We start from the raw sequence: 26639 nt of genomic DNA on the forward strand, positions 1-26639 counted from the left end.
AAGCACACATGGAGTAATCGGAACTCTCTCATCCCGGCGCAGGCAATATTATCGACTGCAAGCCATGTGAAACGTGGTCGTGCCTGACCGACAGGAACAAGTGGGCACCAGTCAGAGCCATGGGCCGCACCGTGGTTGTACAGGGGCTGGATCACTCAGCTCTTTGAAGCCTCAATAAGGAAACTTCCCGTGGAGCGGGGAACGGGTGATGCGGAGTACCGATGCGGCTGAGCTCAAGCACTACCAATATAAAAAAAGGACTTGCTCTCTGAGACGGCATCAGAATATCAAAGACCAAGTCGACTGATCAACCATCGTCCGACAACATGGGTTCCATCGCAAAGGCATTCAACTGCTTCGTGGGAGCATGGGGCTTCATCAACGCCACGGCCACGTGAGTAATAGGACCCCTGATCCACAACCGCCAGTACCCACTCACTCCCTCCGCCATCATCACCCCAGCGGCTAACCAAGACGCCCTTTTCCCGCGCGGCGCCCTGAACAGCAACCTGACCACCGGCCAACTCATCGACGAATGGCACGGGCCCTACCCCAGCGGCGGCTCCGTCTACGACCCGTCGGGCTACAACTCCTTCATCATCACCGCCAACGACACGACGGAGCCGGACCGGCGGCCCAAGACGGTCAGCCTGCCCGCGCAGCCCGACGACCCCGTCGACGTGTGGGCCACCATCGCCCAGCACAGCCTCGCCGTCGGCGGGCCCTTTTACATCCTCAACGCCACTGACAATAACTCCTCGTACGGCAACGGCTCTGGTTCCGGCGTCGACGGCCCCACTGGATTCGTGCGCGAGCCCATCGAGACGTCGACGCTGCCGGCTTGGGTGGGCGGCGAGTTTCTCAACGAGTTCACTTTTTATGACGACTGCGACACGCATGTGCTGGTCTCGAACCCGACGGCGGACTCGGAGCAGGTGGTTTGGTTTTATAGGAAGCCGGATAACTCGCAGGGCTGAGTCGGGATGGGGCTGGTTGGTGGGTGGGCACGTAGTTTTGGGGGGCGCGTAGAGTAGTGATATGTATGACACTCTTTCTCTCACTTTTTACTTTTTATTTTTTATTGAGACTCCAGACTGGCTAAGAAGTTGGAAGGCATGTGCATGTTCTTCGACTTTCGCGCCGGTCCATATTCATTGAAACCCACGATATCGGGTATTATTGCACGACTGTTGCCAATAGTCAAGCTATATCTAAGCTTCTGCAAGTCTTGAGTGACGTAGTAATACACCGATTTCACCGTAGTGGATCACGGACAGTGACTCAGGAGCGTAGGATTTTGCGGCCCCTCGATGTCTGACCAATGATGATGCACTACTACGGCATCCTGAGCCGGCAAGGAGCAAGTGCGCGGCCCCCAAACGGGGCTGAGGCACTAAGGCGTCCATTATGAGCTGTAGTGTGCGGCTATGCCGACAGCGGTCGTTTCCGTTAAGGATTGCGGTGTCGCTATGGGGCGTAGAAGACGCCGACAAAACAGACTGGATGAAGACCGAATGCTTCGCCCCCAATGCAACAGTCGTGTTCAAACTCTCGCATATAAGTAGATTGTATCGCCACTGCCCAGTCAACCACCACATGGATCATCGGTCAAAGAAAAACAGCACATAACAGTGCACACCAGCCTACACAAGTCACTCTCACCCCCAACAAAAGCAATCATGAAACTTCTCTCCACCACCACCACCCTCACCATCCTCAACACCGCCATCTTCGCTTCCTCAGCCATGGCCACCACCACCACCTCCTCCTCTCCCGCAGCCCCACTAGAGCAACAACAACAACACCAGCACCACCGCCGTAGTAGCAACAGCAACAACAGCAACAGCCACTACCCCGTCCGCCCCATCTACCAATTCCCCAACAACGCCACCTGGATCGAAAACGTCGCCGTCCGACCCAACGGCAACCTGCTCGTCACGCTGCTCTCCCCAGCAGCCGAGCTGCACGAAATCGTGCCGCCGGCGTCGCCATCAACACTCAACACGACAACAAATCGGCTGGTGCACCGCTTCGACGGCTACCAAGGCCTCCTCGGCATCGCGGAGACGGCGCCCGACGTCTTCGCCGTCGTTGCCGGCAACTACTCGACCGGTAGCGGTAGCACGCCCGCGTGGGCGCTGTGGGAGGTGGACTTTAGCAGCGCTGGGGATGTGGGGACGGATGCGGAGGCGACGGCGGCGGTGACCGTCAGCAGCCTCGTCCCCAGCGTCGCGAACGCGTCGGTCTTGAACGGGCTGACGACGCTCCGCCAGTCTTCCTCTTCCTCTTCCTCTTCCTCCTCCTCCGACACGGACACCGAGCGCCAGCAGCTCTTCGTGTCCGACAGCGCCGCCGGGCGCATCCTCCGCACTACCATCGCCGGCAGCGGCGGCGGTAACCTCTCCTCCTCCTCCTACTCCTCTTCTTCTCCTCCAAGCAGCGCCGCAACCTCCGTCGCCATCACCACCTTCCTCTCCGACGACCACACCACCCCTCCGCCCAACAACTCCACCTCCTCTTCCACCACCACCACCAGCGTCAACGGCGTCCGCTACCGTCCCGAAGACGGGTACTTGTACTTCACCAACACGGCCCGCGAGCTCTTCTGCCGGGTGCGCGTCGACATCGATGACGACGACGAAAACGACGACGATGGCTCTGACGCAACGACGACGACGACCGCCGGGGCGGAAGAGGTCGAGGTCGAGGTCTTGGCGGAGGGGTTGTTCAAGGGGGATGATTTCGCGGTGAGGTGGGAGGAGCGGGAGGGGGGTGTGGTGGCGTATGTGGCGGATGGGGTTGATGGCGGGGTGGCGAGGGTGGTGGTGGTTGGTGGTGGGGATGGGGGTGCGGCGAAGGAGAAGGAGACGCTGGCGGTGGGGGAGAGGCCGACGTCGGTGGGGTTTGGGAGGAGGGTGGGGGCGGATGGGGATGTGGATGTGGATGTGGATGTGTTGTATGTGGTGACGAGGGATGGGAAGGTGTTGGCTGTGGATGTGGGTGGTTCTTGAGAGAGAGAGAGTGGATGCAACTTGGCGTTTTGGTTGTGGGGGGTGTTTGGGAGCGGGAGGTGAAGGTTTGGTGGACGTCTAGATCTGTCGGGAAAGGAAAAGAGGAGAGGTCAAAGGAAAAGAGAAAAAAAAAGAACACCATACCTTGCGCGTTATTCGCGAACTGCGGCACTACAGCGCCTCTCTCTGGCGCATCTGTCCACAAGCCATAGTCGGGAGGCAAGTCGTCTTTTGAAATGCCCTGGAAGCAGTCCAGACAAGTGCTTTGAGACTGAGTTCAACATGCAATGAGCAAGTTTCGTGGGTGGCAGTCGATGATCATATCGGCAAAACCACAACCCAACCTACCAAGGACCTTCTCCGCCACATGCCCGCCACACGCCTATGTATGAATCACCATCCGCCCGACGAGGTTCCGTTCCGCAATCGCTACATAGGTACACATCTACCACGACCCCACCTCCGCTCCGTCCGTTTTCCCCGCCACCGAGCGCAATATTCTCGGCCCTGACGCTACGACAAGAAAACAACGACAATCCCTTTTACCAGTGTACCACGAACCGGAAAATCGAAATCACAGGCTGATGAGCGGGGGCGGGCACGGGAAAAAACAATGGTTTGCGGCGTTTTGTTTTTCGAGGCTGCTGACGTGCAGGTGCCAGCAAATCGACAGCTGATTCCAAACTTCCCAAAAGGGAAAAGAAAGAGAAACCAAGGAAGCGGGCTAGCTGGGTTGTAATTAAGCGAGTTCGGAACGCAACCGCTCTTTTCTGCGGAGAGGGGCCAGCCTTCGACCCAATAATGCACACGTGCAGGCGCGACGCAGGACGTAGGACGTAGGAATAGGCTCATCAAAGGCCTGCATGCCGGGTGACATCCGTGTGTGGTGGCGATATTCTGACGTCGCAAGAGTTTCAGCGTGAGGGGAAATCTGGCTTGCGTGAAGATGCAGATGCCTGACCACGCAAGCGACGCTGGGGATAGGGCCTAGAGTGGTTGTCGCCAAGGTCGCGATTGGGCAGGTTGGAAAAGGTGGAGACGAAGACTGTGGTGGCTTGACGGTGCATCAAACGCAAGCGAGGCAGTCATGGTGAAGATGATTAGGAATCAAGGTGGACCCCGATGGTGAACTACCTACTGGCTGGGTCTGGGCGGGGGAGGCCGGAGGGCCGGGAAGGCGCAGCAGCATGCCGAGAGGCTGGGAGGGGATGTCCGTGTCGGCCCGCCCTCAGTATTTAGGCTACGGGCCACTACTGCGGGTGGCTCAGCCTTGGCCTTGCAAACTGCCTTTCTCGGCACGTATCCGCCCGCCGATATACGATCTCTTCCCCAGTTTCTTCATTCGCTTGGGCCCCTCTTGGCGTGGCGCGCGCCGTTGCGATTCATGCCACCGCTCCGCCCTCGTGAAGCTTAGGCTCGTCGACTGTCCTCGTGCAACTGCCGGCTAATGAAAGTCGAGTAATTTCACATGCTTTGACAAGGAACCGTCCAAAGCACAGCCAGGCCAAGCCGTCCGGCCAGTAGAAGAGCATGCCAAGAAGAAGGGGCGGATGGTGGACTTGCGTGGACATCTTGTGTGACCAGGGGAGCGGAGGGTGACGTCGTCCAGTGCGGGGCGGAAAGTTACCGCAGAGAGATGTGATGAAACGGGCGGGAGGTCAGTCCTGCAGCTGCTTCAGCCAATCAACCTTCGTCCTTTGGGGAATGTACAGTGAGTTCTAGTCGTCTGGGGTCGGCCGACTAGACCGAGCGCAGACCACTCAGCGGGGTACAAGGCGCGCCCTTGTTAGCCACAAAACCATATGCGCTGCCGAGACAAGCAATTTCTCGCCTCCGCCCCCGGAATACATCCCATTTGTGGTTGGGACGACTCAGCCCAAAGCCAGCCAGGTCGAGATGGCCTTTGCGCTGATTGCTGCAGGGCAATACGAGATGGCACTGGATGACAAGTGCGTGAGATGGTTGGCGGCGGGAGCGTTTGTTGTGAGAACTAGAGAGCACTTCTAAGCCGCACCATTGCGCGTCCCTGCCTGTGACTGTGCTCTTGGCCCTGCACACGTGCGTCATACGGTCAGCACGGCGGTGCCTGGGCGATCGTCATGTATCCTGACAGGTGTCGTAGCAGACCAGCGGCCTGTGACAGCGTCGGCCCAGCCCGTGCTCGAAAGGTCTTCGCATCCCTTGGGGCGTGCGCATCGACGGGCGCCCTGCGTTGATGACCAATCCGCCGATTGTGGCATCACGTTGGTCGTGCAAAGGACCGGGTGATGCAGGGCTGGGCTGGTGGTGACGACTCGGGTGTCCCAAGCACACGTCAGGCAGGTCGCGAAGGAGAAGGCGGCCGCAGAGGCAGGTGCCGTTGGTCGATCGACGTGGCCGACGAGCTGGTTGAGGCAAATGGCGGACATGTGTCAGAAGCCAAGTGATAAGACGGTTGGTGGGTTGTGGACACAGCCTCAAGGTTAAGGTTGGAGCAGCAGCAGAGCCGGTGGGATGTTGGGGTTATCGCGCGCGCTCCACCCAGCGACAGCGGCAGTGGCCTTATCGCGGCCAGGGCCAGTCGCAGTGCCGGCATTCCGCACACTGGCACATGGCGCTGCCAAGGAGCGCGAGGGCAGCACCAAGGCAGGGCGACGAAGACAAGACAACGAAAGGGCTGGTGCAACGACAAAGGCCGCGTGGGAACGAGCCGTTCCTGGGCTGCTGCGTTGCTGCTGCGTTGCTGCCAATCCACGCCACGCCATTGGCCGCTCCGCCTCCACCATGAGCCTAACCCGACATACCAAGTCGGCCTCTTCAGCCTTCGCCCAGCCCTTGGAGACCCGGCTGTAGGTAAGGTAAGCTGATCGTGCAGCTGTCTTTCCCCGACGGCGCCGAGAGTCAGGACGCGCAAGCCAGACCGTCCTGCCAGCCCGCCGTCGGATCCCCGCTTCGGGGCAAGCGTCGACCTGTTGAAGCAATCATTATTCAGTCAACATCGACTGCACCGTGTGTGCCATGCCTCCGCTGGCTTGTCGCACCCGCTGTCGTCACTCTCCGCCGGAAGTTAAGAGGCCTGTTGTCCTCCTCCAGCTGGAACACGACGCCCCTTCCCTCCCGTCCTCATCCACCGCCAGCTAATAAAGGGAGCTAACAACAGCCCGTCAGCCTTTGTGGCGCGCATACATATTACCCACCGTCTCGCTTTCTTTCATCCTGCATTTTCCCCAGCATCCATCTCTTCCAGGTCGCACAATGTGGTTTCACATTGCTGCTGCAGCCCTGCTGGGCCTCGGTATGTCGTTGCTTTTCCTAGTCCCTGTCGTTAGTTGAACTCCGGCTTACACATCCTGCAGCATCCACAACGTCCGCTCAGACCTCTTCAAACTGCAATGGCCAGATTTGCTATGCGATAAACATCCCTGAGGACACTGCAAGCTCCGGCAGTGGAGACATCTTTCTCCAAATCACCGCACCCACCTCCTACTCATGGGTCGCCATCGGCCAGGGCAGCTCCATGTCGGGCGCCCAGATGTTTGTCGTGTATACTTCTTCAAGCGGCGACAATGTCACCGTTTCACCGCGTCTCGGCTCCGGTCACAACATGCCGGAATACAACAGCGACGCCAAGGTCACTCTCCTTGAGGGCTCAGGTGTGTCGAATGGTCAGATGACTGCCAACTTCAAGTGTAAGTCATGTTTGTTTCGGCGCGAATTCCCGAAAACTGACTCCCCGCAGGCGCAAGTTGCTCGACCTGGTCTGGCGGCTCCATGGATTTTTCTTCCAGTTCCGCGACATGGATTCATGCAAGCAAGTCTGGAAGCGCGCTCGACTCTGACGATATGAGCGAGTCGATCCAGGAGCACTCCAACGACTACGGCAATTGGGACTGGGACTTCAGCAGCGCCAAAGGTGGTAGCAGTGCAAATCCCTTTGCAAGCGGAACGGCCACCACCAGTGGAGGAACTAGTACTGGCACCCAGGACTGTGTCCCTAGCCCGTCCAGCTCAAGCTCCGGTTCCGGTTCCGGCTCTGGTTCCGGTACGTCAAGCACGCAGAACTGGCCTCCGTGGGGCACTGGTGGCACTAGACCCACTGGTTCACCCTGGGGCGGTAATGGCAAGAGGAGTGAAGACAGCGTCAACTACTGCGCTCCGGGTCAAACCTCGGGTGGTAGCAACTCCGGCCAGCAGATCGGCGGCGGTGAGGCTCTTGCCATGTACGAGCGTGCCAGGAAGATGCAGACAGCACACGCTGTCCTGGCCTGTCTAGCGTGGGTGATATTTTTCCCGGCGGGTGCTATTGCGATCCGGACCCTCAGCTTCCCTGGTCTCATCTGGTTCCACGGCGGCCTCCAGGTCTTTGCTTACTCCATGTTCATTGCCGCGGTCGGTCTCGGTATCTACATCGGCCAGTTCGGTGGATATGTAAGTTCGATGTGATCTTCTCGTGCGCTCCCAGCTAACTCCCCTCAGATCTCGAGTTACCATGGAGTCATTGGGCTGCTTGTCTTCGCCCTTGCCTTCTTCATGCCTGTCTTGGGTTGGATGCACCACAAGCTCTTCAAGAAGTACGGCCACCGCACTTTCTGGTCCTACATCCACATCTGGATGGGTCGTATCCTCATCACCCTCGGCATCATCAACGGTGGTCTCGGCCTCCTACTCGCTGGCAGCCCAAGAGACTGGCAGATCGCCTATGGCGTTGTCGCCGGCCTGGTGTGGGTGACGTACATGGCTTGCGCGATCCTGGGTGAGGCCAGGAGGAAGAAGAACATGGCTGGTCCGCCGGCTTACCGCAGGGAACGCAAGATGTCATCCCACAGCAGCAGCAGCCCTGGCGGCGTCAGTCCCCAGCGGGAGTTCTACGGCCGCAAGAACCGGGGCGAGCCGTGAAGGGGAGAAGGGGAGTTTTTTTTTCTCTTAGCAAGTCATGAGGTAGAAATAGTAGTGTTAGGAGGACAGTGCGATATAGATACCCCTCGCAGGAATGTTGGGAAAAGGGAGGGCAGAATGTAAGAAGGATGGGAGCGCGTTAACAACGCGAGCTTCGCGCGATGGTCGGCGCGAGTGTAGAAATAGCTGGACAATTCAACGGACCATCATCCACACAACGCTACAATTTTTTCGACTCTTGAAACGCGAAACTGGCGCCGAAGACGCTTGGTTGGCCCAGCGCACTCATCTTGACGCGATGACGGCTGCAACCGGCCGGACACGGCAACGTCTACGCGTGCCCAATGGCAAAGGGTTCGGATGCCCGCAGCGGGTCAAGCAGCGATTGGCGGCAGGGTTGGACGGTGTGTGCGGAGGGCTGAACTGGACACCGTGAGGCGGCACTGGGCGGATGGAGGGGCAGCGGCTAATGGTCGGCCTTTTGCAAGAGCGCCCGCCATCGCGACACCTGAAATGACGGGGAGCTAGTGACAACAAAACACTTCCTTTCCACTGACGCCGCCGCTGCAACCCCAAACCCCCACCCCGCCGTTCCGCTCTTCGCCGCCCATTTTTCGGCCATCCATCACGCGCGCATTCCTCTATCCACATCACACACCCACCCCTCCCGCCGTCCACCATGGGAGAATCGAGGTACGCTTGGGCAGCCTGCAATTCGATGCGCCCGACCCCCGCTCCGCCCCGTTGCTGCGCCGGACGCACCGCTGACTTCGCTCACAGACAGGAGCTGATTGCGTGGCTCAACAACCTCCTCCAGCTCAACCTGACCAAGGTCGAGCAATGCGGTAGTGGGTACGCTTTCGCCGCCCTTCCCCGAACGCCGCCCGGCCCTGCAACAGCCTGCTGTCCGCTCGTGCACACACTGGAAGGCGTCGATTGTTGGGTATAGTTGCTGATTCGGCTTCTGCAGGGCACCCTACTGCCAGATCTTCGACAGCATCTTCCGTAGGTACCCCTTAATCACGGCGGATCTCGTGTGCCACTGACGCCCCTTTCACAGTCGATGTGCCCATGCCGAGGGTCAAGTTCAACGCGAACACCGAGTACCAGTACCTTCAGAATTTCAAGGTCCTGCAGAGTACGCTTGCACGCCCCATGCGCCGACACGCATTGCCGCCCACTAACGCCCCCGCCCTGCAGACACGTTCGCCAAGCATGGCATCGACAGGCCCGTTCACGTCCAGCAGCTCGTGAAGTGCAAGATGCAGGACAACCTCGAGTTCCTCCAGTTCTGCAAGCGCTACTGGGACCAGTACTACCCCGGTGGCGACTACGATGCCACGGCCCGCAGAAAGGGTTCTGGCGCTCCTCCGGCCGCCGGCGGCGGCGCTCGTTCCGTCTCATCCAGCGCTACGCGCAGACCGACCGGCGGTGCAGCGCCCGTGGCCGCCCGCGCCCGCACTCCGCAGTCGAACGCGCAGACTGCCGCGCTGCAGCAGGAGAACGGCGCTCTGAAGGAGACGGTGGCCGGTCTCGAGAGGGAACGCGACTTCTACTTCAGCAAGCTGCGGGACATTGAGCTGCTGATCCAGACTGCGATTGAGCAGGATCCGGAGCTCGAGAAGGAGGACGACATCCTGAAGAACATCCAGACGATCCTCTACTCGACGGAGGTGAGATTTTGTTTCCCAGCCCCCACTGACGCGACGTTTTGCTGACGGTGTCCGCTCTGCAGGAGGGCTTTGAGATCCCCGCCGAAGCCGAGGGCGAGCTGGAGGAGGAGACCTTCTAGATCTGGGGCGGCATGGGGCGCGTAAGGACATGGTAGAGAACGGCGATGCGTTGCATTTGGTCATGTTGACCGATTTCGAGAATACCCTGCAGATTGCTGGCGGCGGACGAAAAAGAGGAAAGTGGCATAGTTCTCATAGGCCCACAGTGCTGTGCTGTACGGCAAAGTCGAGTGCGATGTGCGAATTTGGCATTTGGGAGGTCCTATCTCATGATCAGCCGCATTACGTATGGTGGCTCGTGCATCACGATCGGCGCCCTGACCCGGCTTGAGCTTTCCCGCCTCTGCTGTGACAACACACGAGACACCCACTCTTCCCCTCAGCGCCAACAATACAACTGTTACCGCCAGTCGATGATCCTAACGACCCTGTGATACCCTGATATACCCTGAACGCACCGCGCGCGATCCACACAGCACCCCGTCCCTGCTTCCCTTTCCTCGTTCCCTCCAACAACGAGCAGGCCCCCGAGTCAGGGCGCACCCCAACCACCAGATATACGACCCGCAAGAACCCCCCCTAGCGACGAGGGCGAGAGCGAGCGAGCGAGCGAACGAGAGAGAGAGAGAAACCGCGAAGGACCGCCACCATGCCGCTCGACATCTCCATCCCCTCGACGTCGGTGTCCAGCACGGCGGACAAGCCCTTCACCATCTACACGATCCGCATCCAGCAGCCCATCCGCACCATCACGACGGCCAAGCGCTACAGCGACTTCGTCCGCCTGCACACCGACCTCACCGCCCAGGCCGGCGGCACCCCGCCGCCCGCCACCCTCCCCGGCAAGTCGTGGTGGTTCACCCGCACCGTCAACAACCCGACCATGACGGAGCAGCGCCGCCGCGACCTGGAGCAGTACCTCCGCGCCGTCGAGGCCGCCGACGACGGCCGGTGGCGCCACACGAGCGCGTGGCGCACCTTCCTGCAGCTGGGCACGACGATGCGCTCGTCGCCGTACTCGGAGCACGGGGTGAAGGGGACCGCGAACGGGAACACGAACGGCGGTGGCGGACATTGGGAGCCGGGCAAGGGCGGCGCCGTGGGCATCCGCGACCCGGCGACGTGGCTGGCCGTCCACCAGGAGCTCAAGGGGAACCTGCACCAGGCGCGGCTGGCGCTGACGCGCCGCGAGCAGGCGCAGACGGCGCAGCAGCAGCACGAGGCCGGCGCCGCGGCGAAGAAGTACCTCGTGCTCGCGGGCACGCTGATTTCGGCCCTGGACGACGGCCTGAGGCGGCTGTCCGGCGGAGGCGGTGGCAGCGGCGGCGCCGGCGCCGCCGGGAACAGGATGAAGAACGGGAGGGCGCCGGTCTTCGTCGACGACGACAGCGACGCCCCGGTCGAGAAGCTCGGCGACGGCGAGCTGCGCCGCCGCCGGGACCTGCTGTCGGGCGCGCGCAAGGAGAAGGAGGGCCTCGAGGGCGTGCTCGGCGCGCTCGCGGTCAAGAGCCTCGCGGCGGGCGGCAGCGGCGCGGGCGCCCCGGCGTCGACGGGCGTCGCGGCGGCCCCCGCGGACAAGGCGCACCTGTTCCGCGGCGGGCTGAACGGCGGCGTCGGCGGCGGGGCAAACGGGCTCGCCTCGAAACGCACGCTGGGCGCGCCGGCCGCGAAGGAGACGTCGCGCACGCGCGAGCTCGACAACACGGGCGTCGTGCAGCTCCAGCGCCAGCTCATGCGGGAGCAGGACGAGGACGTGGCGGATCTGAGCCATGCCGTACGTCGCATGCGCGAAATGGGCGTGCAGATCAACGACGAGCTGCAGTTGCAGAATGAGATGCTGCGGATGCTGGACGACGACGTGGACCGGGTGGACAGCAAGGTCAGGGTCGCGAAGAAGAGGATTGATAAGATCAGGTGAATTGTGATAAAGGAGGGGAAATGGAGAGGGTTGGTTCGTTTGTTTTGTCTGGGAATAGATCGGTTTCGAGAAGGGGTATGTCGAGGTGATGGCGGTGGTGGTGTTGGTTAGGAAGGTTGGAAAGAGGAAGGGAAAAAAAAAGGAAGAATGACAAAAAGGCGTGAGATGGTTTGGTCTGGCGGTTGCTCTGATGCTTTGCATATCCCGTTCTTCCTTGAGAGGCTCTGTTGTTTTTCCCTGCCTTTTCTTTTCTCTCTCTCTCTCTCGCCCTCTCTCTTTTTTGCACATTGATATTGCATTCATGGTGTCCTTCTCTCTCTCTCTCTCTCTCTTCTCTCTCTTCTTGGGTGAACTGACGTGCGTCGTTGGTTTGGGAGGGAAATGGCATTCATGTAAGCAAGCGAGGGCGTTGGAGAGGTTTCTCATTTCGAGTCCCTGAAGCGTTGCTCTCTCTCTCTCTCTTCCTTTTTCCACTCGTTCAGTTCAATCCATTATTCATCATGGTTGGCCGTCTTCAACGTTTCCGTCGTTCTTCTGTTTGCATATACCCCCTTTGTTTTTCTTCTCCCCTTTTCCCTGCTCCTGCGCGCATCTGTTATTTTCGCCAATTGACTATCCCATGTAACCGCCGTTATGGGCTGTGGAAATATGTGTTAAGGAACAAACGAACAAACAAACGAACGAACAAACAAACAGCGGTTTCGACGACAACTGTAGTAGGGGGGAAAAGCATGGAGAAGTGGGGGGTTTTTTTTTGAAAGAGAAAGATTTCGGTTGGTAGATGATGTATCATTCTTCTACTGCTACTGTCTTTGAAGTCGATCAATCACAGCCTCGGCCGCTGGTCAAGTAGTACCTACGCATAGAATATACATACGTTCATGCATACAATTATGACGAAAAGCAATCAACACTCTCGCTTCCCGTTGGCGGAAGTGGAGTTTTCCTATCGAACCTAACAACAACAAAAACAAGAACAACATTCCATCGTCGTCTCCCGTCCTCCAAGCCAATCAGCTGGATCGCACCGAGACCTCGGAATCCACAACGTCGTTATCCGGCAGTTAGGCGAGAGAGAGGCTCAGTAAAGGAGGCAGGAGGAGGAGGAGGAACGAGAACTGGTGGTGATGACGGCGAAGAAACCAAAAAGAAAAAAAAAGAAGAAAAAATCAGCATCATGCGGACGCACACACACACACGCACACACACGCATACGCGATGACAAGGAGGCAAGAAACTTCAGCAAAAGGAGAAAGAAAAAAAAAACAAAGGACGAAGGCAAACCACGCCATGCATTTCATTCTTATCCCCACCATGATGCGCACCTATGAATAGGGTACGGTACGGGTGAATACCCACAGCAAAAAAAAAAAAGAAAAGACCCAAAAAAGGCTTTACTGACTGACTATCCACAAGCCTCCTACCTTCCCTTCCCTTCACCGAGAAGGAAAGGGCAAGGGAAGAAGAAACTATATCAAAGCATACTCCACATGTCCACCCCCAAGTCAGTGGGTGGGTAGGGGTCCGTCGAAAACCATACATAAAAGCGCCCTCCTATACCGCGCAGTCTAAATCCATTCCAACGTGAAGCCAGAACCACAAAGCCCGTTCGTTGTAGTATACCAAACAGAAAAGAGAAAAGAAAAAGAGCCCTTCACTCCCTCCCTCCCTCCTCCCTCCCTCCTATATCACACACACACACACACACACACACACACACACACACACATCATCTACAAACAAACAAAAAAACACGAAAAGCCCCTCCTCTCCTTTCATTTCCTTTCCGTTCTTTTCTTCAGTGCCCCCCTCCTCCCCCACCACCTCCTCACCCCCCACCACCACCTCCTCATCCTCCTTGCCCCCCACCATCACCACCACCACCATTCAACGGCCCCAACCCACCATCCATCCCGGCCGCCGCCGCCGACCCGAAGTCCGCCGCCGCCGCCCCGACAGCGCCGCTCCCATCAAACGAGAAGCCGTAACCCTGCGGGCCGCCAAACATGCCCGAGTCGTCGCCCAGCGCCGTGGGCGGATCCATGTTGAAGGGCATGAACCACGCGGCGCTGGGGTCGGGGAAGAAGTCGGCCGGTCCTCCTGTGGCGCCGCCGCCAGGGTGGTGTTGTTGATGGTGGTGGTGTTGTTGGTGGTGTTGGTGGTGTTGATGTTGATGTTGATGTTGTTGATGTTGTTGTTGTTGTTGCGAGAGCGAGGCGTTGAAGGCGTTGACGTCGAGGGCGAAGGGCTCGTTGCGGTCCATGAAGGTGGCGTAGCTCTGGAGGACCATTTGCCGGTCGAGGGCCGACATGGGGTGGGCGAGGCTGGAGAAGTCCGGGCCGCCGCCGGTGCCGCCGAGGAAGTCGTATGCTTGCTGCGGGTTTGCCTGGATGAAGGACGCGGCTGCGGACGGGTCGAATGCGGAGGAGGAGGAGGAGTCGAGGTTCTGCGGTATGTGCATGTGCTGGTGTTGGTCCAGGGGCGAGGAGAGTTGCTGAGAGGTGGCTGGCGCGTTGGGGGATGTTGATGCGGCGGCGGCGGCCGCCGCTCCTGCACCACCACCGCTCTTCGACTTGTCCTGTTTCGTTTTCTTGTTGCCTTTCCTCGCCTGTTCCGCCGTCTTGGAGGCCGGCGAGAGGCTGGCGAAGAATTCCTCCACGCTTTGTAGGTCGGACTTCTGGCCCAGAACGGCATCCGTGCCGGCTTCCTTCTTGACGTCGGCGGCTGGATCTTCATAGTCTGTACGGGACACGCCGTGGGGGTACCGGTCGAACCAATCTCCATACTGGAAGATGCTTGGTTGTCGACCGTTGACGGCGGCGGGTCCACGTAGCGCGGCGTCTGCGTGTTGGCGATACAGATCCTTCAAGTTTTCCGCGACGAAATGGAACATTCCCCAGTACTTCTTCAGCTTGCTCAAGAACTTGACGTTATAGGCGAGGTATCGTTTCGAAGCCAGCTCTAGCTTCGGGTTTTTGGAGAAGACGCCGCGGATGTGGACCGTACTCGACAAGAAAGCACAGTAACCGGCAAAGGGGACAACAACATTATAATTCATGGCCTCATTAACAAGGAGAGAGATCTGGTTGGCGGCGTCAAGGGCTGCGTGGGCAGCTTCGGTAAGGAATTGGTGTGGCATGTCTTGAGGAGGCCGGCTGCCAGCATGCGATGGCAGGGCGAAGCGGTTGAGGAAGAGGATTATTTGATGGTAGACGATGTGGAGAAAGATGATTTGATTCGCCGTCTTTTCCGTGACGTGATTCTGCAGGTTTTCTTGCGTGTAGGCTAGTCTCTCGGGCAGGGACGCCTTAAAATCGTATGCTTCCTTTTTCAATTCTTGGAAGGTGGACTGTGGCGACCAGATAGGTACACGCTCTTGCTCCTTCCCGCCCAAATTGTTGAACATGATGAGGCGGCCCCAGATAGCAACAGCACGAACAAGGTATGCCACGACACCCATGTTCTCTTTTGCATCTGCCAGCTGTCCAGCATCGTCTGCTACCGGATCCCTAACGTTGCCTTCGAGGTCTTCCGTCGGTCCGGGTATTTCCATCTGGAAGTAGTGTTCTCGTATTGGTAACTGAACCTTGATGAACTGGCCGCTGACGAAGAGTGGACGATCCGTGCCCGACGAGTTGAAACGGTCCATGAGGAAGCAAGACCACATGGTCCGCCGTCTTATTTCCCTGTCAGTGAAGCTGAGCTCTGCCCTGTCACCATTTTCTTTCCCGAGCGGATCATGGTCCAGGTCTTTGTGCAGTTGCAGAGCGTATGCCATTCTCTGTGCCATGCCTCCAAACATCCAACTCCGTCCGCCCTGACAAGTTCCAAACTCATGCAAGCCCAGCAGCAGATATGTGATAAGTATCGTAATATTCGGTGTATCGTATCTCTTAAGCGCGATGTCTCGGGCTTTGCTGGCCCAGTGTTCACCTCTCAAGAAGGCGGGCTCCGTTCGAATTTGAGGGTGTGTCGAGAAGCGCGCGGAAATAGCGCAGACGGCGAGAATCAACACAGGCGGCACCTGGCCTGCTGCTAGCCGGCGCATGAAGCTTGGCTTGTGGAGTAAGGGGTAGCTCTGGCCATAGCAATAGTCAAAGTAAACTTCGGATAGATGCTCTTGGATCTCCTTTGGCGGAAGGCTATCGAGGCCCTCGGTTAGCAGGCTGCTTTCGGCATCCGCAGCTTTGGGCGGTTGTGAACCCCGACTCTCGCCTGGGTTCGGTGCTTTGGACTTGGACCATTCATCCAACTCTGCTCCGAATGCCTCGTCTGCTGGGCGCTTCTTGACAGATGCGCTCTTGGGAGTGGCGCCGGGGAGCGGGGGCTTGACCACTGCTCTTGGGACCGCATTCAGGGTGCTCAAGCTCTCCTTCGGAATGAGCTTGATGACGCGCTCCTCCATTCTTTTCAGCCGCTTGTCTAGCATGGCCATGTAGTCGGTCCTAGGGGCTGCTTTGCGAGTGGTGACCTTGTACACGCACGGAATACGTGAGCGCAAGCAGTGCTTGCACGCGGGCTTCTCTCCGGAGCAGCGGATCTTCTTTCGCCGACAAGCGATGCAAGCCAGCGGCAATCTTTTCCGCTCCTTCCCAGCCTTGGTCTTCATCTCGGCCCAGGACGGCTGGTGGTCCGGATCGCCCTCTTTCTTCTTGCCCCTGGGTGTATCGTCTCCGCGGTTCTCCTTATTGGGGCCCTCAGCAGTGGTCGAACCGTCATCGCGGCCAAAGTCGTCGCCAAAGCCTGCCGAGGCCAGGCCGAAGGCGCTCTGGGGGCTAGTGTCGGTGTCCATGCCATCCAGACTTGCGCCGCTCGCCATGCCGCCATTGGTGGGCAGGCCGCCCATGCTGCTGATGCTCAATTTGTGGCGTGGGGGCGGCGGGCCCTGGGAGTCGGAGGCGCCTTCGGGCATCGAAGCCATGATTTGATTTCCTTGTGGGTGGCTGGGGTTGAAGGAGCCATGCGCACCCGTGTTGTTGTAGTCGGCCAAGCCCGAGACCATGGACGAGCCGGAGTTGGACATGTTCGAGGGCGATTGGGCGGCTTGCAGCAGGGCGTCGAGGCGCGGGTTGTTGCGGCCCTCGACGGGCATGACGTACTCGGTGAGGTTCAGCGGGTCGTTGTTCTGGCGCTGGCTGTCGACGTCTGCTTGACCGTAAGAGCCCATGTTGGGAAAGTTTGATGCCATGGCAGTCGCGCAGTGACAGGCATTCCCAGACGCCGGCGCGTTCGGAGCGGCAGACGGTGCGCGCAGCAGCAGCAATGGATGGAATGGGATCGGATGGCGATGCTACAGGTGAAGGCAAGGTGTAGGCGGGATCGCCCGGGTCATGGTGGTTGCGGGGAGGCGAGCGAGCTTCGGGGCGGAGGGGATTTGCGCGAGCGTGGTGGAGGGCGGCGGGCTGGAGTCGAGAGCGGCGCGTGCCCGTGAGAATCGAGGCGTGGTCGGGTGTCGGGTGTCGGGCCCTTCGGTGGCGGAGATCGAATGCGGAGGGCTCTGGCGGGCCGTTGACGCAACAGCGCCGCACTGGGGCTAGGGGGCCGGGCGGCTGAGAGGGGGGCAGGGCGGGCGTCTTGTTGGACGGCGGGGGTTAGGTCGGGGGCAGACAGGCGGCGGCGCGCATGTCTCCTGTCGTTCGGCGGGCGTGCTGGTTTGGCAAAACGGACGGGCTGCTAGTGGTTGACCGAGGGAGTTTGAGCCACAGCTAGGCGCTTGACGATCCCCACGCGCAGCTGCCCCACAGATTGGTAAAGCTTGACTAATGCGCTTCGGTCCAGAGCGGCGAGTCAGCTCGTCGACGACATGGCTTGCAACCGGCACCAGCCCGTGCGGCGGTTACTTTTGGGGCCCGTCCACGCCGCGGAGGTGATCGCCTTCGTCAATCGCGAGGGATGCCAGCCGGGATCGCGTTCGGAACGATCCTAGGTGCCTCCTGCCTCCTGCTTCTTCCTGCCTCCGGCCTCCTGCCTCCTGCGTACTGCGTACTCTACTCCATCTGCTCCAAGGTTCGCCCTGCCTCGGGCCCTGAATATCACCCATCCTCAGCCGCGACACATGTGCTGCCTGTCGCGGAGTCTGCCCCTATCAGATCGGCCGAAAGCATACGCGTTTTCCCCAATCATGCATTCTGCAGGGCTGCCCTGATGTCACTGCAGACTGTCGTCACCTTCTCGGACATGTCCCCTGGCTGAGTTAAATTTGAGCGCTTGGCTTATCAGAAACGAAGCCCGCGGCGGTTGACCAATTTGCTCAGCCGGCGCTCCAACTATCTTCCCCACGCGGCGGCCGCGGCTCGAGCTCTCCGTATGATAACAACATGAGCTGTATCCGTACTGGCAGTCAATGGGTAAGCACGTCAATGATTACTATTCCTCGCCAGGAGATTACCCACGTGGCGTGCGACACTCGTGAAGCAAGGGTTCAAATCAAGGTTACGGGTAAACGCTCTGCCATAGTGTGCGGCATTCCTTCCTCGGTACATGAGACACCACACTTAAACAGTGACTGACATGCCTTCGGAAGGAATGTGGGGCCCCGCAGTCGCTTTTGTGCGCCACGACGGGAACCGGAGCTCGGTCTTTTGGCTGTCATCACAGAAGCCTGGACTGATGATAGGCTCGGCAAACCCGAGACAAACCTCAGCCTGTTGGACATGCAGTCAAGAAAGCAAAGCTCTTGGTGATTGGGCCAGGACTTCAACATCAGTCCTCGCCGCACCAGTTCCTGCCCATGCCTCTACGTCGACTACGCCTCCACCACAAACCCGCGCTCGCTCCCCAACGCCATCAGCCGCTCCATCCTCCACTCATCCATCGGCCTCTCCGGTATGCTCCCCGGCGCCTCCCACCGCCTCCCCAGCTCCATCACCAACTCCGCCACCCCGCCGCCATTCGCAAACACGTACATCTGCGCGAACGCGCTCTCAAACGCAAACTCAAACGCCTCCCCCGCCGGGATGAACACGGTATCGTCCGCCGCCAAGCTCACGCCGTCCTCGGCGCCGCCGTCCTTGATGCCTGACCCAGCGCCGCCTCGTCCCGACGTCGACCTCGATCCCACCCCGAACCTCACCCTCCCCCGCACCACCAAAAAGCAATGATGCACCCCCTTCCACCGCAGCCTCCCCCCCGCAAAAACACCCACCCTCCCCCGACCATGCCCATCCCCGCCCTCGACCCCAACGACCGAAAACCTCCCCCCACTAGCCTGCACCGTCGTGATCAGCGGCCGCGCCACCGTGCCGCCCAGCAACCACTTGGGCCCCGCGTCCGCGCGCAGGAAATACGGCTCCACCCCATCCGGCAAGCGGCTGTCGACATCTTCACCACCGCCAGTCCTACCACCACCCCACGCCGCGATCCCCGCCGCCGGATGGTCGCGCACGGGCACCATGTCGCATCTCTCGGCGGCCTCGACGAGCCGGGGCACGAGGACGAGGCGCGGGTCGCGGGGTTCGTCGTCGACGGGGAAGAGGGCGGCGCCCGAGTAGGGGTCGCCGATGATGCGGAAGAATTCTTCCCAGCCGCCCGGGACGATGAGGCCGATGAATTCGGTGTGGTCGCCGAGGATTTGGTATTGGTGGATCGTGCCCTGTGGTGGTGGATAGGGGAAGGGAGGTCAGAGAGAGGGAGAGAGGGGGGGAGGGGGAGGGGGAGGGGGAGGGAATGGGGATGAGAGCGGTGGTGGTGGTGGTGGTGGCAGCCAGGGTGGGGGATCAAGCGAGCAAGCGCTCTTTTCCGTAGAGGAAGGTCGGGTCTTTTTTTTGGTACAGTACTTACCGGTGGAACGCTGGCAAAGTCCCCCGGCCCCATCGTCCTCGCCGTGTCGTTCGCCCAGACGTTCACGTTCCCCTTCAGGCACAGGAAGACGTCGTGCGCCTCGCGGTGGTAGTGGAATCCGATGGGCGCGCCGGCCGACCCGCCCGTCGAGACCACGGCGAACGTCATGCCCGTCTCCCGCCCGGTGACCAGCAGCCGCATCACCGAGTTCGAGCACGGGATCACGAGCTTCTCGCCTCTGAACAGCGAGACGACGTAGCTTGTGGCCGTGCCTGGGGGACGGTCGACGTCCTGTATAGCAGCCCTCCTCTTCTGATCGGTAACAACTGTCATGATTGCAGGTTATGTGGAAATCGACGGTGAGATGGTGAGTTGGGACGGCAAAGACGACGAGTTTAGCTTTCCGAAGCTACATATCCGGCTAGGGGGGCATGTCCTCTGACATAAATAATGTCCAGCCATCTCGGCACCTCCGCAAAAAGCTAAGCCTTTAGCGTGCTGCTCGGCGCGACCCGTGATTTCCATGGGAACTCCCGAGCGGATTTTCGACCCACATTCCGAGCGGGAGCATTTCCGTGTCGGCCGACAGAAGATTGGCTACGACCTCATAGCTAGGTTGATAGGCTGTGTGGAACAGGCTTGGAAGTGCCGTCCTGGGCGGGAAGGATATTGCGGGGTGGAGTACCTACCTGGCTCCAAGGTCGGAGCTCGGTGTATCACCAATTACCGATGCATCGAACACTACACATGAAACTGATCGTGTTGTATTACGATTGGTTCTATTATTATGACGTAGGTCTCTTTACTCGAACATGGACCTTGCATCATTACTACACGATGTCGATCCGACGAGAGGAGCATCTTACTCGTCGACCTATTCATTCCTTGTTTTTCCCCACAAAGATTCTTACCATTTCTTTCACTTTAATCACGTAGGCGCCCGTTCCTCAGACATCTAACTGCTGTAATGAAGACTGGTCAAAACGGCAAAGTTAATCACCGAATGGAGAAGTGGGTCCTCCAAGCTACGGAGATTATCAGAGTGCTGTTAACCCGCCACTCATTTCGCCCGCTTCAAGGAGCCTTGTGGAGGGGCCGTGACTGGAAAAAGAAAGAGTAGAGGCGAGAAAGGATTGTGAGCATTCCCGTGGACCACACCTGGCCTTAAAGCTTCTTTCTACACGTCCATATGAACAAGACTTCATATTTTCAACTTCGATTCCGATTCGTCAGAAAAAAGGTACGACGCCGCACTTGTTTTCAGTGCTGGCTGAGGGCCTTATATCTGACACGATTCAACCCTAACAGATCGTGCGTGTACGTGGCAGTGCAACAGGCGTTTTATGTGTAAAGTGCCGTCATATTCATTTCTTGATTCATACGTATGATCAGTGCATCGTCAATTCACCAACAGCAGACCAAACCCCATCGTTTCCAACCGCCATTTTAAAGACCGCCATCACCAACGCCCACACCGCAACATCATCCCAACATTCGAACGTTCCGACCAGCACTCCCACCGAACCTCTATCAGAAGGGGAGGAGGAGCAGGAGATAACAAAACAAGCCACCCAGCCCAGGCCAGTTCACTGATCATAAACCCCAAACAACGGCACCGCCGAATCGCTGATCTCCAGCACCGACATCTCCCCCATACCACCACCATTTCCTCCTCCTCCACTCAACCTGGGACTCCTCACCGCCGGCGTGTTGCTCGGCCACGCCCACAGCGCATCGAAGTCGATGTGCTCCTCGGCGCCCGACGAGCCGTCCTCGCTCCTGATGCTGGGGATGCCGCCCATGCTGTCGAGCGCGTTCAGGTCGAGCAGGTTCGACAGCGACAGGTTGCGAGACAGCGGCGGCGGCGGCGCGGCGCCGGAAAAGGTGCTGCCGGCGGGCGAAGCGGCGGCCATGGTGGCGGTGCCGCCGCGCGGTGTTGCGGCGCCGGGCGATGGGGCGGCGAGCACTTGTTGTTGTTGTTGGGGCGTTGGGGGGCCCATGGGTGCTGCTGTGGCCGTGGGGTTGAGGAGAGAGGCGGTGGAGAGGTGAGGAGGCTGTTGCATGGGGACGTGGGTGTGGGTGAGGTCGGGTGGTGTTCGCTGGTGTCCGATGGCGCCGCTTGAGAAGTCCTGCTGGTGCTGCTGCATGAAGGATTGTTGAGGCTCTGACGAGACGGATGGGCGAGATACTGAATTGGGGAATTGCTGCGGAGGAGTGGGTTGGTTGAGGGCACCCATGAGATTGGATTGAGGTTGCTGTAGCCGGCGTCGACGATCGCGTTGTTGGTTGACTACTTCCCTGAAGGCCGCAAGTATGTGATACAGCCGCGAAGCTTGTTGGTCGGATTCCGCGCAGTGCATCATGATGTTGATGCCGTTAGCAATGCAGTGATCAGCTTCCCTGCTGATGTACAGGCCAGCGAACTCGTTGGCCAGGAGAACTAATGTCGCAGCGAAGAGGAAGTACATCACAGCAGGATTGCTCCGCGGAAGGTAGCCCGCTTCCGAAGCGGCTTGAACCAGAACGATACTGTGTGATGAGGCAATGACACATGCCTCACTGAATTTCTCCATGCGAGGATATTTGTGACGCTGGTGCCCATTTGACGTTTGATGACCCATCTCTTTCTGCGTCTCGGCATTCAAAATGTACAGAAAAAAAGGTCGAGTGAGAAGGATGATGCTGTGGCAGTAGAAGAGGTTGACGTGGAGTATGGCAATACCCTGGCTAGGACAGGCAGACGGCGCCTGTCGCCAATGCAGCTGGGGTGCCAACGCTTTTGGCCAGATTTTGCATACATCGGCTATTTCCTGGGCCAGACGAGTGCTGATCTTGCGCTGTTGATAGACCTCCTTGAGTATCCTTCCAATAACAGAACAACTTCGCACGGCAGCTTCAAGTGCGCTGGCGTTAGTCTTGCCTTGGTGGATGGTGGTCTGGAAAGCCGAGTCAAAGCCAAACGCATCGTGCTCTTCGGGTTGTGTGGGCCGCAGAGTGTCGCCACTGCAATCGTCTTCGGAAATTGCAACCGGCCTGCCGAGGGAGAATGATAGGAATCGATCCATGACAAAGAGCGAGCGCCATAAGTTTCGCCTTGCTGCTTGTTCGTCTTGACCAAAGATGACCATAGTCTCTTCTCGGTGGAGTCCGAGGGCGTAAGCGGACCTCACAGCCATGCCTTGAAAACATCAGCCTCAGAGCGGTGGGTGATACGACTTCTCCACAATCGATATACGTACCGAGCAGAGCGAAAGCTGTGTTTCGTTTTGATTTTACCAGCATGTAATACGACATCAACAGCAGAGCTTGAACGGACCAAAAGTCGGCATCCTCGAATCCATGTAGAGGGTCGTTCAGGCTCTTCGCATTCATGTAGAAAACCTCGGCCCTGTCCGGATGGTCCCTGTGGAGCTTTTCAATGATGGCTGCTTCCGGGGCGTCGGGGCGGGGAGTCGCTAGCATAAGTCCAATTGCGAAAACAAGGTTCAAGAGACATAACCACGGTGGCTCGGTAGTAAGTGGATCAGAATAGCAGCGTTCCAAAGCGGCAGTAAAGGCATGTCGCTCGAATACCTGAAGGAATCCATGCGTATTTACGAAGAATGACTCGACCAGGATATAGGCAGTCCTCTTATCCGGTAACAGATGGGTATGCCTCATCGTTGCTGGCAGAGAGAAGGGAATTTCCGTGATCTTGTGTCTCCGTGGGTCTGTAGTGAATTGCGACGGTCCAGCAACATTCTCCACCATCATGCGGAGGAGTTGAAGGAACGAGAGGGAGGCAGCATCTCCTACATAAAGTAACCTTCCTGTGGGGTCCTGGAGCATTCTCATCTGCGAATAGATGACGGCTTCTTCTTCATTGCCATCGGTGCTGGCTGTGTTGGATGCAGCATGCGGCTTAGGCGGATCATCTACTCTTGTTGCAAAATGCTGAAGAGATCTCGCGGCGGCCTCGGCAGCTTCCAGCGCGTCCGGCTCAAATGCTGGAGTCGACTCAAGGGGCTTTGAAGGTGCATGACGTGCTTGTTTCTGAGGTCCATTCACATGAGAATTCGCTCCAGGCTGTTTTGGCGATGAGACAGATGCCTTCGGGAGGGTTGGCGAGTTCTTATGACTGCCGTTCACACCAGCGGAGTCCTGAGGGTCCTCGCCAGCACCGCCGGGATGGGCTGAAGCACCCGCCGCGCCATTTTCAGTTTGAAGTTTCTTGGGAAGCGGCCCGTCTCCCGGCTGGTCCTCTCGGTCGAGGTATATGCAAGTGAACTTGCGCTACAGGTGGCACATGAGTGAGGTTGGATTCCCCGCCGGGGTGTGAGTTGAGTACCTTTTCGCATGTGTTGCAAGGATAGAGGCCGTTACACTGCAGCGGTGGTCAGTAAGGACGATCTCGATGATGCTGTGGCCAGCAGAAGGCCGATGCCACGTGGTGGTCGGCGCGCCAGTCTCTACGCAGCATTCACATGGACATGACACAAGTGGGCATCAGGTGAGCACGGCGACGGCGCGAAATACGCATGGCGACGCGGGCGGACGGCTGAGCTAGGGCAGACAGGACGTGGGAAATGACCGTACGGGCGACGGCGGGGGCGTGGAAGCGTGGAGAAGCGGCCACGGTGCTTGGCGGGTGCGACGGCAGCGCAATTGGGATGCACGGAGACCTGGGGACGGAGGCGGAGGCGGAGGCGGAAGAGCTCGGGGGTCTGGGAGTCTGGGAGAGTGACTCACTTTCTGCTTCCGGCGTTTGCAGACCTCGCAGGCCTGGGCGGTCCTCTGGCGCTGCTCGGGCGGTACCTTTGGGCGCGTCATGTCGGAGGAGGGCGCTGGTGCTGGGCAATTGCCGGCGGACGATGTCACGCCGTGGTGGATCTTCGGATAGGAGCTGAGCGGCCACGACGAAACGCGTCGGATGCTGCCACGGCTGCCGACACCGCGCTGCTCCCCGCCGCGGGGCCCAGCGGTCTGCCATCACCTCGAGCCCGGTCCGGTGGATTCACCCCCCAGTGCGGTTGGCTGCGGCCTTTGATCGGAGATTGCACAGCGCTGGCAGCGTTGGTGTTGGCCTGTCGGGTGCCGCACCACCGCAACTCAGCCCTACCCGTTCACCTGCGCCGTCGCCGCTCCCAGCCCGGCAACCCCGTCCATTGAACCATCATGGCGCCCTCTTATATACCCGCTGCCGTCCCCGCCGCCCTCGGATCTGCCTGCGCTTACGATCCGCCTGCGTCCTCTCCTCCCCCGCCGCAGGACACCGCCTACACCCTCACGCCTGCCCTTGAGCTCGCCCCGCCTGCTATCGGTGCCCTCCACTACCAAGAACCTGAGACATGGCCGTTGCAAATGGGGTGAACGGAGCGAATGGGGCCGCAGCCGCCAACGGGCAGCCGAAGGACGCCTACTCCATGGAAGCCGAGACAAGGAAGTCTCTCGCAAGCCTGCTCCAGCTGGCGAAGACGCAGATCCCGGCCGAGTGCAGACATGTGATCGAGAAGGCCACCTTCACCACCGACAACACAGGAAGCCCGTACTTCCCTTGCCCGTTCAAAGAGACCGAGGCCACGTCGGCCTTGAAGGCCGTTGAGGCAGGCATGGCCGCTGCCATTGCCAACCTGATGTACGGCGAGAAGGACAGGAAAATCACCGTCGATCTTGACCGCGCCTCCTCTTTCCTTTTCTCCGCATACCTCTCGACCGTGGATGGCATGAACAAGGCGCATCCGGACGTGAAGTCGAAGCTGAAAGGTGAGCCCTCTCTCGAACTTGACGCTTGCTATTAGCTTACACAGTGTAGACACCGACCTGCTGCAGGCGCAATCCATTCTTTACCGGAGACTGTCCGCGAATTTGTACGAGACCAAGAATCCGGGCGAATACTTCCACCTCCACGGTTCCCTCGAGGCAACAACCGCACTGAACATGATTGGCTTGGAAGGACACAGGCCGGATATGACGGATTACAAAAAGTGCATTGAGCTCATAGAAAGCCACGTTAGGAAATTTACCGCGGAAGAGCTGGAGAAGATGAATGCGGAGAAGAAGCAGGCTGGAGTAACGGCTTTGAAGTGGGATGAGTTTAAAGAGACAAATCATGTAAGTCAGCCCGTTCGCTTGCGCTGCGTTGCCCTGTCCCGGCCTGCTCCTCCCCTCCCCCAATCAGGCGCCGCCTCAGCCGATCGCTTGTCCTGCGCGTGGGCTAACAATCATTATAGGGCAAGACGTTGCTGGCAGAACCCCCGTGGAGAGTTGAGCAGATCGAGTCGGATTCTCCGCCAGTGCCCTTCCCCGGCCTATCCACCGCGGCACCGAAGCCCCAAGTTCTTGCTGGTATCAAAGTGTTGGAGCTCTGCAGGATCATCGCAGGCCCGGCAATGGGTCGCGGCCTGTCAGAGTACGGCGCAGACGTGATCAAGGTCACTGCGCCAACGCTTCCCGACGTGCCCTTCTTCCAGGTTGACGGAAACTTGGGCAAGCACACGGCGGACCTGAACTTGAAGAGGGACGAGGACCGCAAAGTGTTTGAGGAGCTCCTCGAGACTGCCGATGTTATTTTGGATGGCTACCGCCCCGGTTCGCTGGAGCGTCTTGGATACGGCCCAAAGCAGCTCGTTGAACTGGCCATGAGGCGCAAGCGAGGCATTGTTTACGTGGCTGAGGACTGCTTCGGACACGTTGGCGAGTGGGCAGGCAGACCGGGATGGCAACAGATTGCGGACTGTGTGACGGGCATTGCATGGGCGCAAGGCGAGTCAATGGGCCTCAACGAGCCGGTGGTGCCTCCGTTCCCCATGAGCGACTACGGCACTGGGTGCATGGGCACGATCGCCGCGCTCGTCGGGTTGTACAAGCGCGCGAAGCACGGCGGATCTTACCATGGAACAACGTCGCTCTGCCAGTACGACATCTTCCTCCTGCAGCAGGGCCTCTATTCGAAAGAGTTGATGCAGACGCTTCGGAAGGTGCACGACCCAGCGTTCTTTGAGTTGAGGCACTACGACTCGGTGGATGAAGTGGGCAAGCGGGCGCTGAAGACGATGAGGCTCACGCACCCCGAACTGTTTGAGAGCAAGCATCTTTTTGAGAGCTACAGCAAGGGTTTCAGTGCGCCTGTCAAGTTCGTGCGGCCGGTGACGGAAGTGGAGGGCACGTGGAACGGCTTCTTGCGCCAATCGAGGCCAAACGGATTTGACGCGCCAACGTGGCAGGACTGGGAGGTTGACGAGGAGATGCTGAAGTGCTGAGCGTTCGCATATTGCATTCCTGGACGACTGGAGCACGGGAGCACGGGAGCACGGGCGGTGGCTTGCATTCGGTAGCGCGTGTCTG

The 26639-nt window shown here is 59.0% G+C and overlaps 9 protein-coding genes across 9 annotated transcripts; 6 read left to right on the top strand and 3 right to left on the bottom strand.

Annotated features, from left to right (window-relative positions):
* Nucleotides 1-326: 326 nt before the first annotated feature.
* BKCO1_920007 (uncharacterized protein) lies at nt 327-977 on the top strand (the record flags this gene model as incomplete). Its single annotated transcript, XM_020279952.1, has 2 exons — nt 327-359; nt 429-977. 2 exons carry the CDS (start codon nt 327-329, stop codon nt 975-977), a joined length of 582 nt encoding a protein of 193 aa, XP_020125383.1.
* A 702-nt stretch (nt 978-1679) lies between these two features.
* BKCO1_920008 (six-bladed beta-propeller-like protein) lies at nt 1680-3011 on the top strand (the record flags this gene model as incomplete). Its single annotated transcript, XM_020279953.1, has 1 exon — nt 1680-3011. One exon carries the CDS (start codon nt 1680-1682, stop codon nt 3009-3011), a length of 1332 nt encoding a protein of 443 aa, XP_020125379.1.
* Nucleotides 3012-6245: 3234 nt separating this feature from the next.
* BKCO1_920009 (uncharacterized protein) lies at nt 6246-7886 on the top strand (the record flags this gene model as incomplete). The annotated part of the gene is made up of 4 exons (XM_020279954.1): nt 6246-6285; nt 6347-6679; nt 6730-7418; nt 7467-7886. 4 exons carry the CDS (start codon nt 6246-6248, stop codon nt 7884-7886), a joined length of 1482 nt encoding a protein of 493 aa, XP_020125378.1.
* A 679-nt stretch (nt 7887-8565) lies between these two features.
* Nucleotides 8566-9678, top strand: BKCO1_9200010 (microtubule associated protein; the record flags this gene model as incomplete). The annotated part of the gene is made up of 6 exons (XM_020279929.1): nt 8566-8579; nt 8667-8738; nt 8857-8891; nt 8947-9024; nt 9087-9559; nt 9622-9678. The coding sequence occupies 6 exons, from the start codon at nt 8566-8568 to the stop codon at nt 9676-9678; spliced, it is 729 nt and encodes a 242-aa protein (XP_020125391.1).
* Nucleotides 9679-10268: 590 nt separating this feature from the next.
* BKCO1_9200011 (snare complex subunit) lies at nt 10269-11537 on the top strand (the record flags this gene model as incomplete). Its single annotated transcript, XM_020279930.1, has 1 exon — nt 10269-11537. The coding sequence occupies one exon, from the start codon at nt 10269-10271 to the stop codon at nt 11535-11537; it is 1269 nt and encodes a 422-aa protein (XP_020125390.1).
* A 1849-nt stretch (nt 11538-13386) lies between these two features.
* On the bottom strand, nt 13387-16725 carry BKCO1_9200012 (c6 transcription factor; the record flags this gene model as incomplete). The annotated part of the gene is made up of 1 exon (XM_020279931.1): nt 13387-16725. One exon carries the CDS (start codon nt 16723-16725, stop codon nt 13387-13389), a length of 3339 nt encoding a protein of 1112 aa, XP_020125394.1.
* Nucleotides 16726-18282: 1557 nt separating this feature from the next.
* BKCO1_9200013 (cupin domain-containing protein) lies at nt 18283-19649 on the bottom strand (the record flags this gene model as incomplete). The annotated part of the gene is made up of 2 exons (XM_020279932.1): nt 18283-19128; nt 19317-19649. The coding sequence occupies 2 exons, from the start codon at nt 19647-19649 to the stop codon at nt 18283-18285; spliced, it is 1179 nt and encodes a 392-aa protein (XP_020125402.1).
* Nucleotides 19650-20902: 1253 nt separating this feature from the next.
* BKCO1_9200014 (fungal specific transcription factor domain-containing protein) lies at nt 20903-24285 on the bottom strand (the record flags this gene model as incomplete). The annotated part of the gene is made up of 4 exons (XM_020279933.1): nt 20903-22494; nt 22556-23588; nt 23679-23764; nt 23832-24285. 4 exons carry the CDS (start codon nt 24283-24285, stop codon nt 20903-20905), a joined length of 3165 nt encoding a protein of 1054 aa, XP_020125389.1.
* A 358-nt stretch (nt 24286-24643) lies between these two features.
* Nucleotides 24644-26554, top strand: BKCO1_9200015 (caib baif family enzyme; the record flags this gene model as incomplete). The annotated part of the gene is made up of 3 exons (XM_020279934.1): nt 24644-25058; nt 25108-25406; nt 25526-26554. The coding sequence occupies 3 exons, from the start codon at nt 24644-24646 to the stop codon at nt 26552-26554; spliced, it is 1743 nt and encodes a 580-aa protein (XP_020125388.1).
* Nucleotides 26555-26639: the final 85 nt, after the last annotated feature.

Source organism: Diplodia corticola (assembly GCF_001883845.1).
Source record: "Diplodia corticola strain CBS 112549 chromosome Unknown scaffold92, whole genome shotgun sequence".
NCBI lineage: Eukaryota > Fungi > Ascomycota > Dothideomycetes > Botryosphaeriales > Botryosphaeriaceae > Diplodia > Diplodia corticola.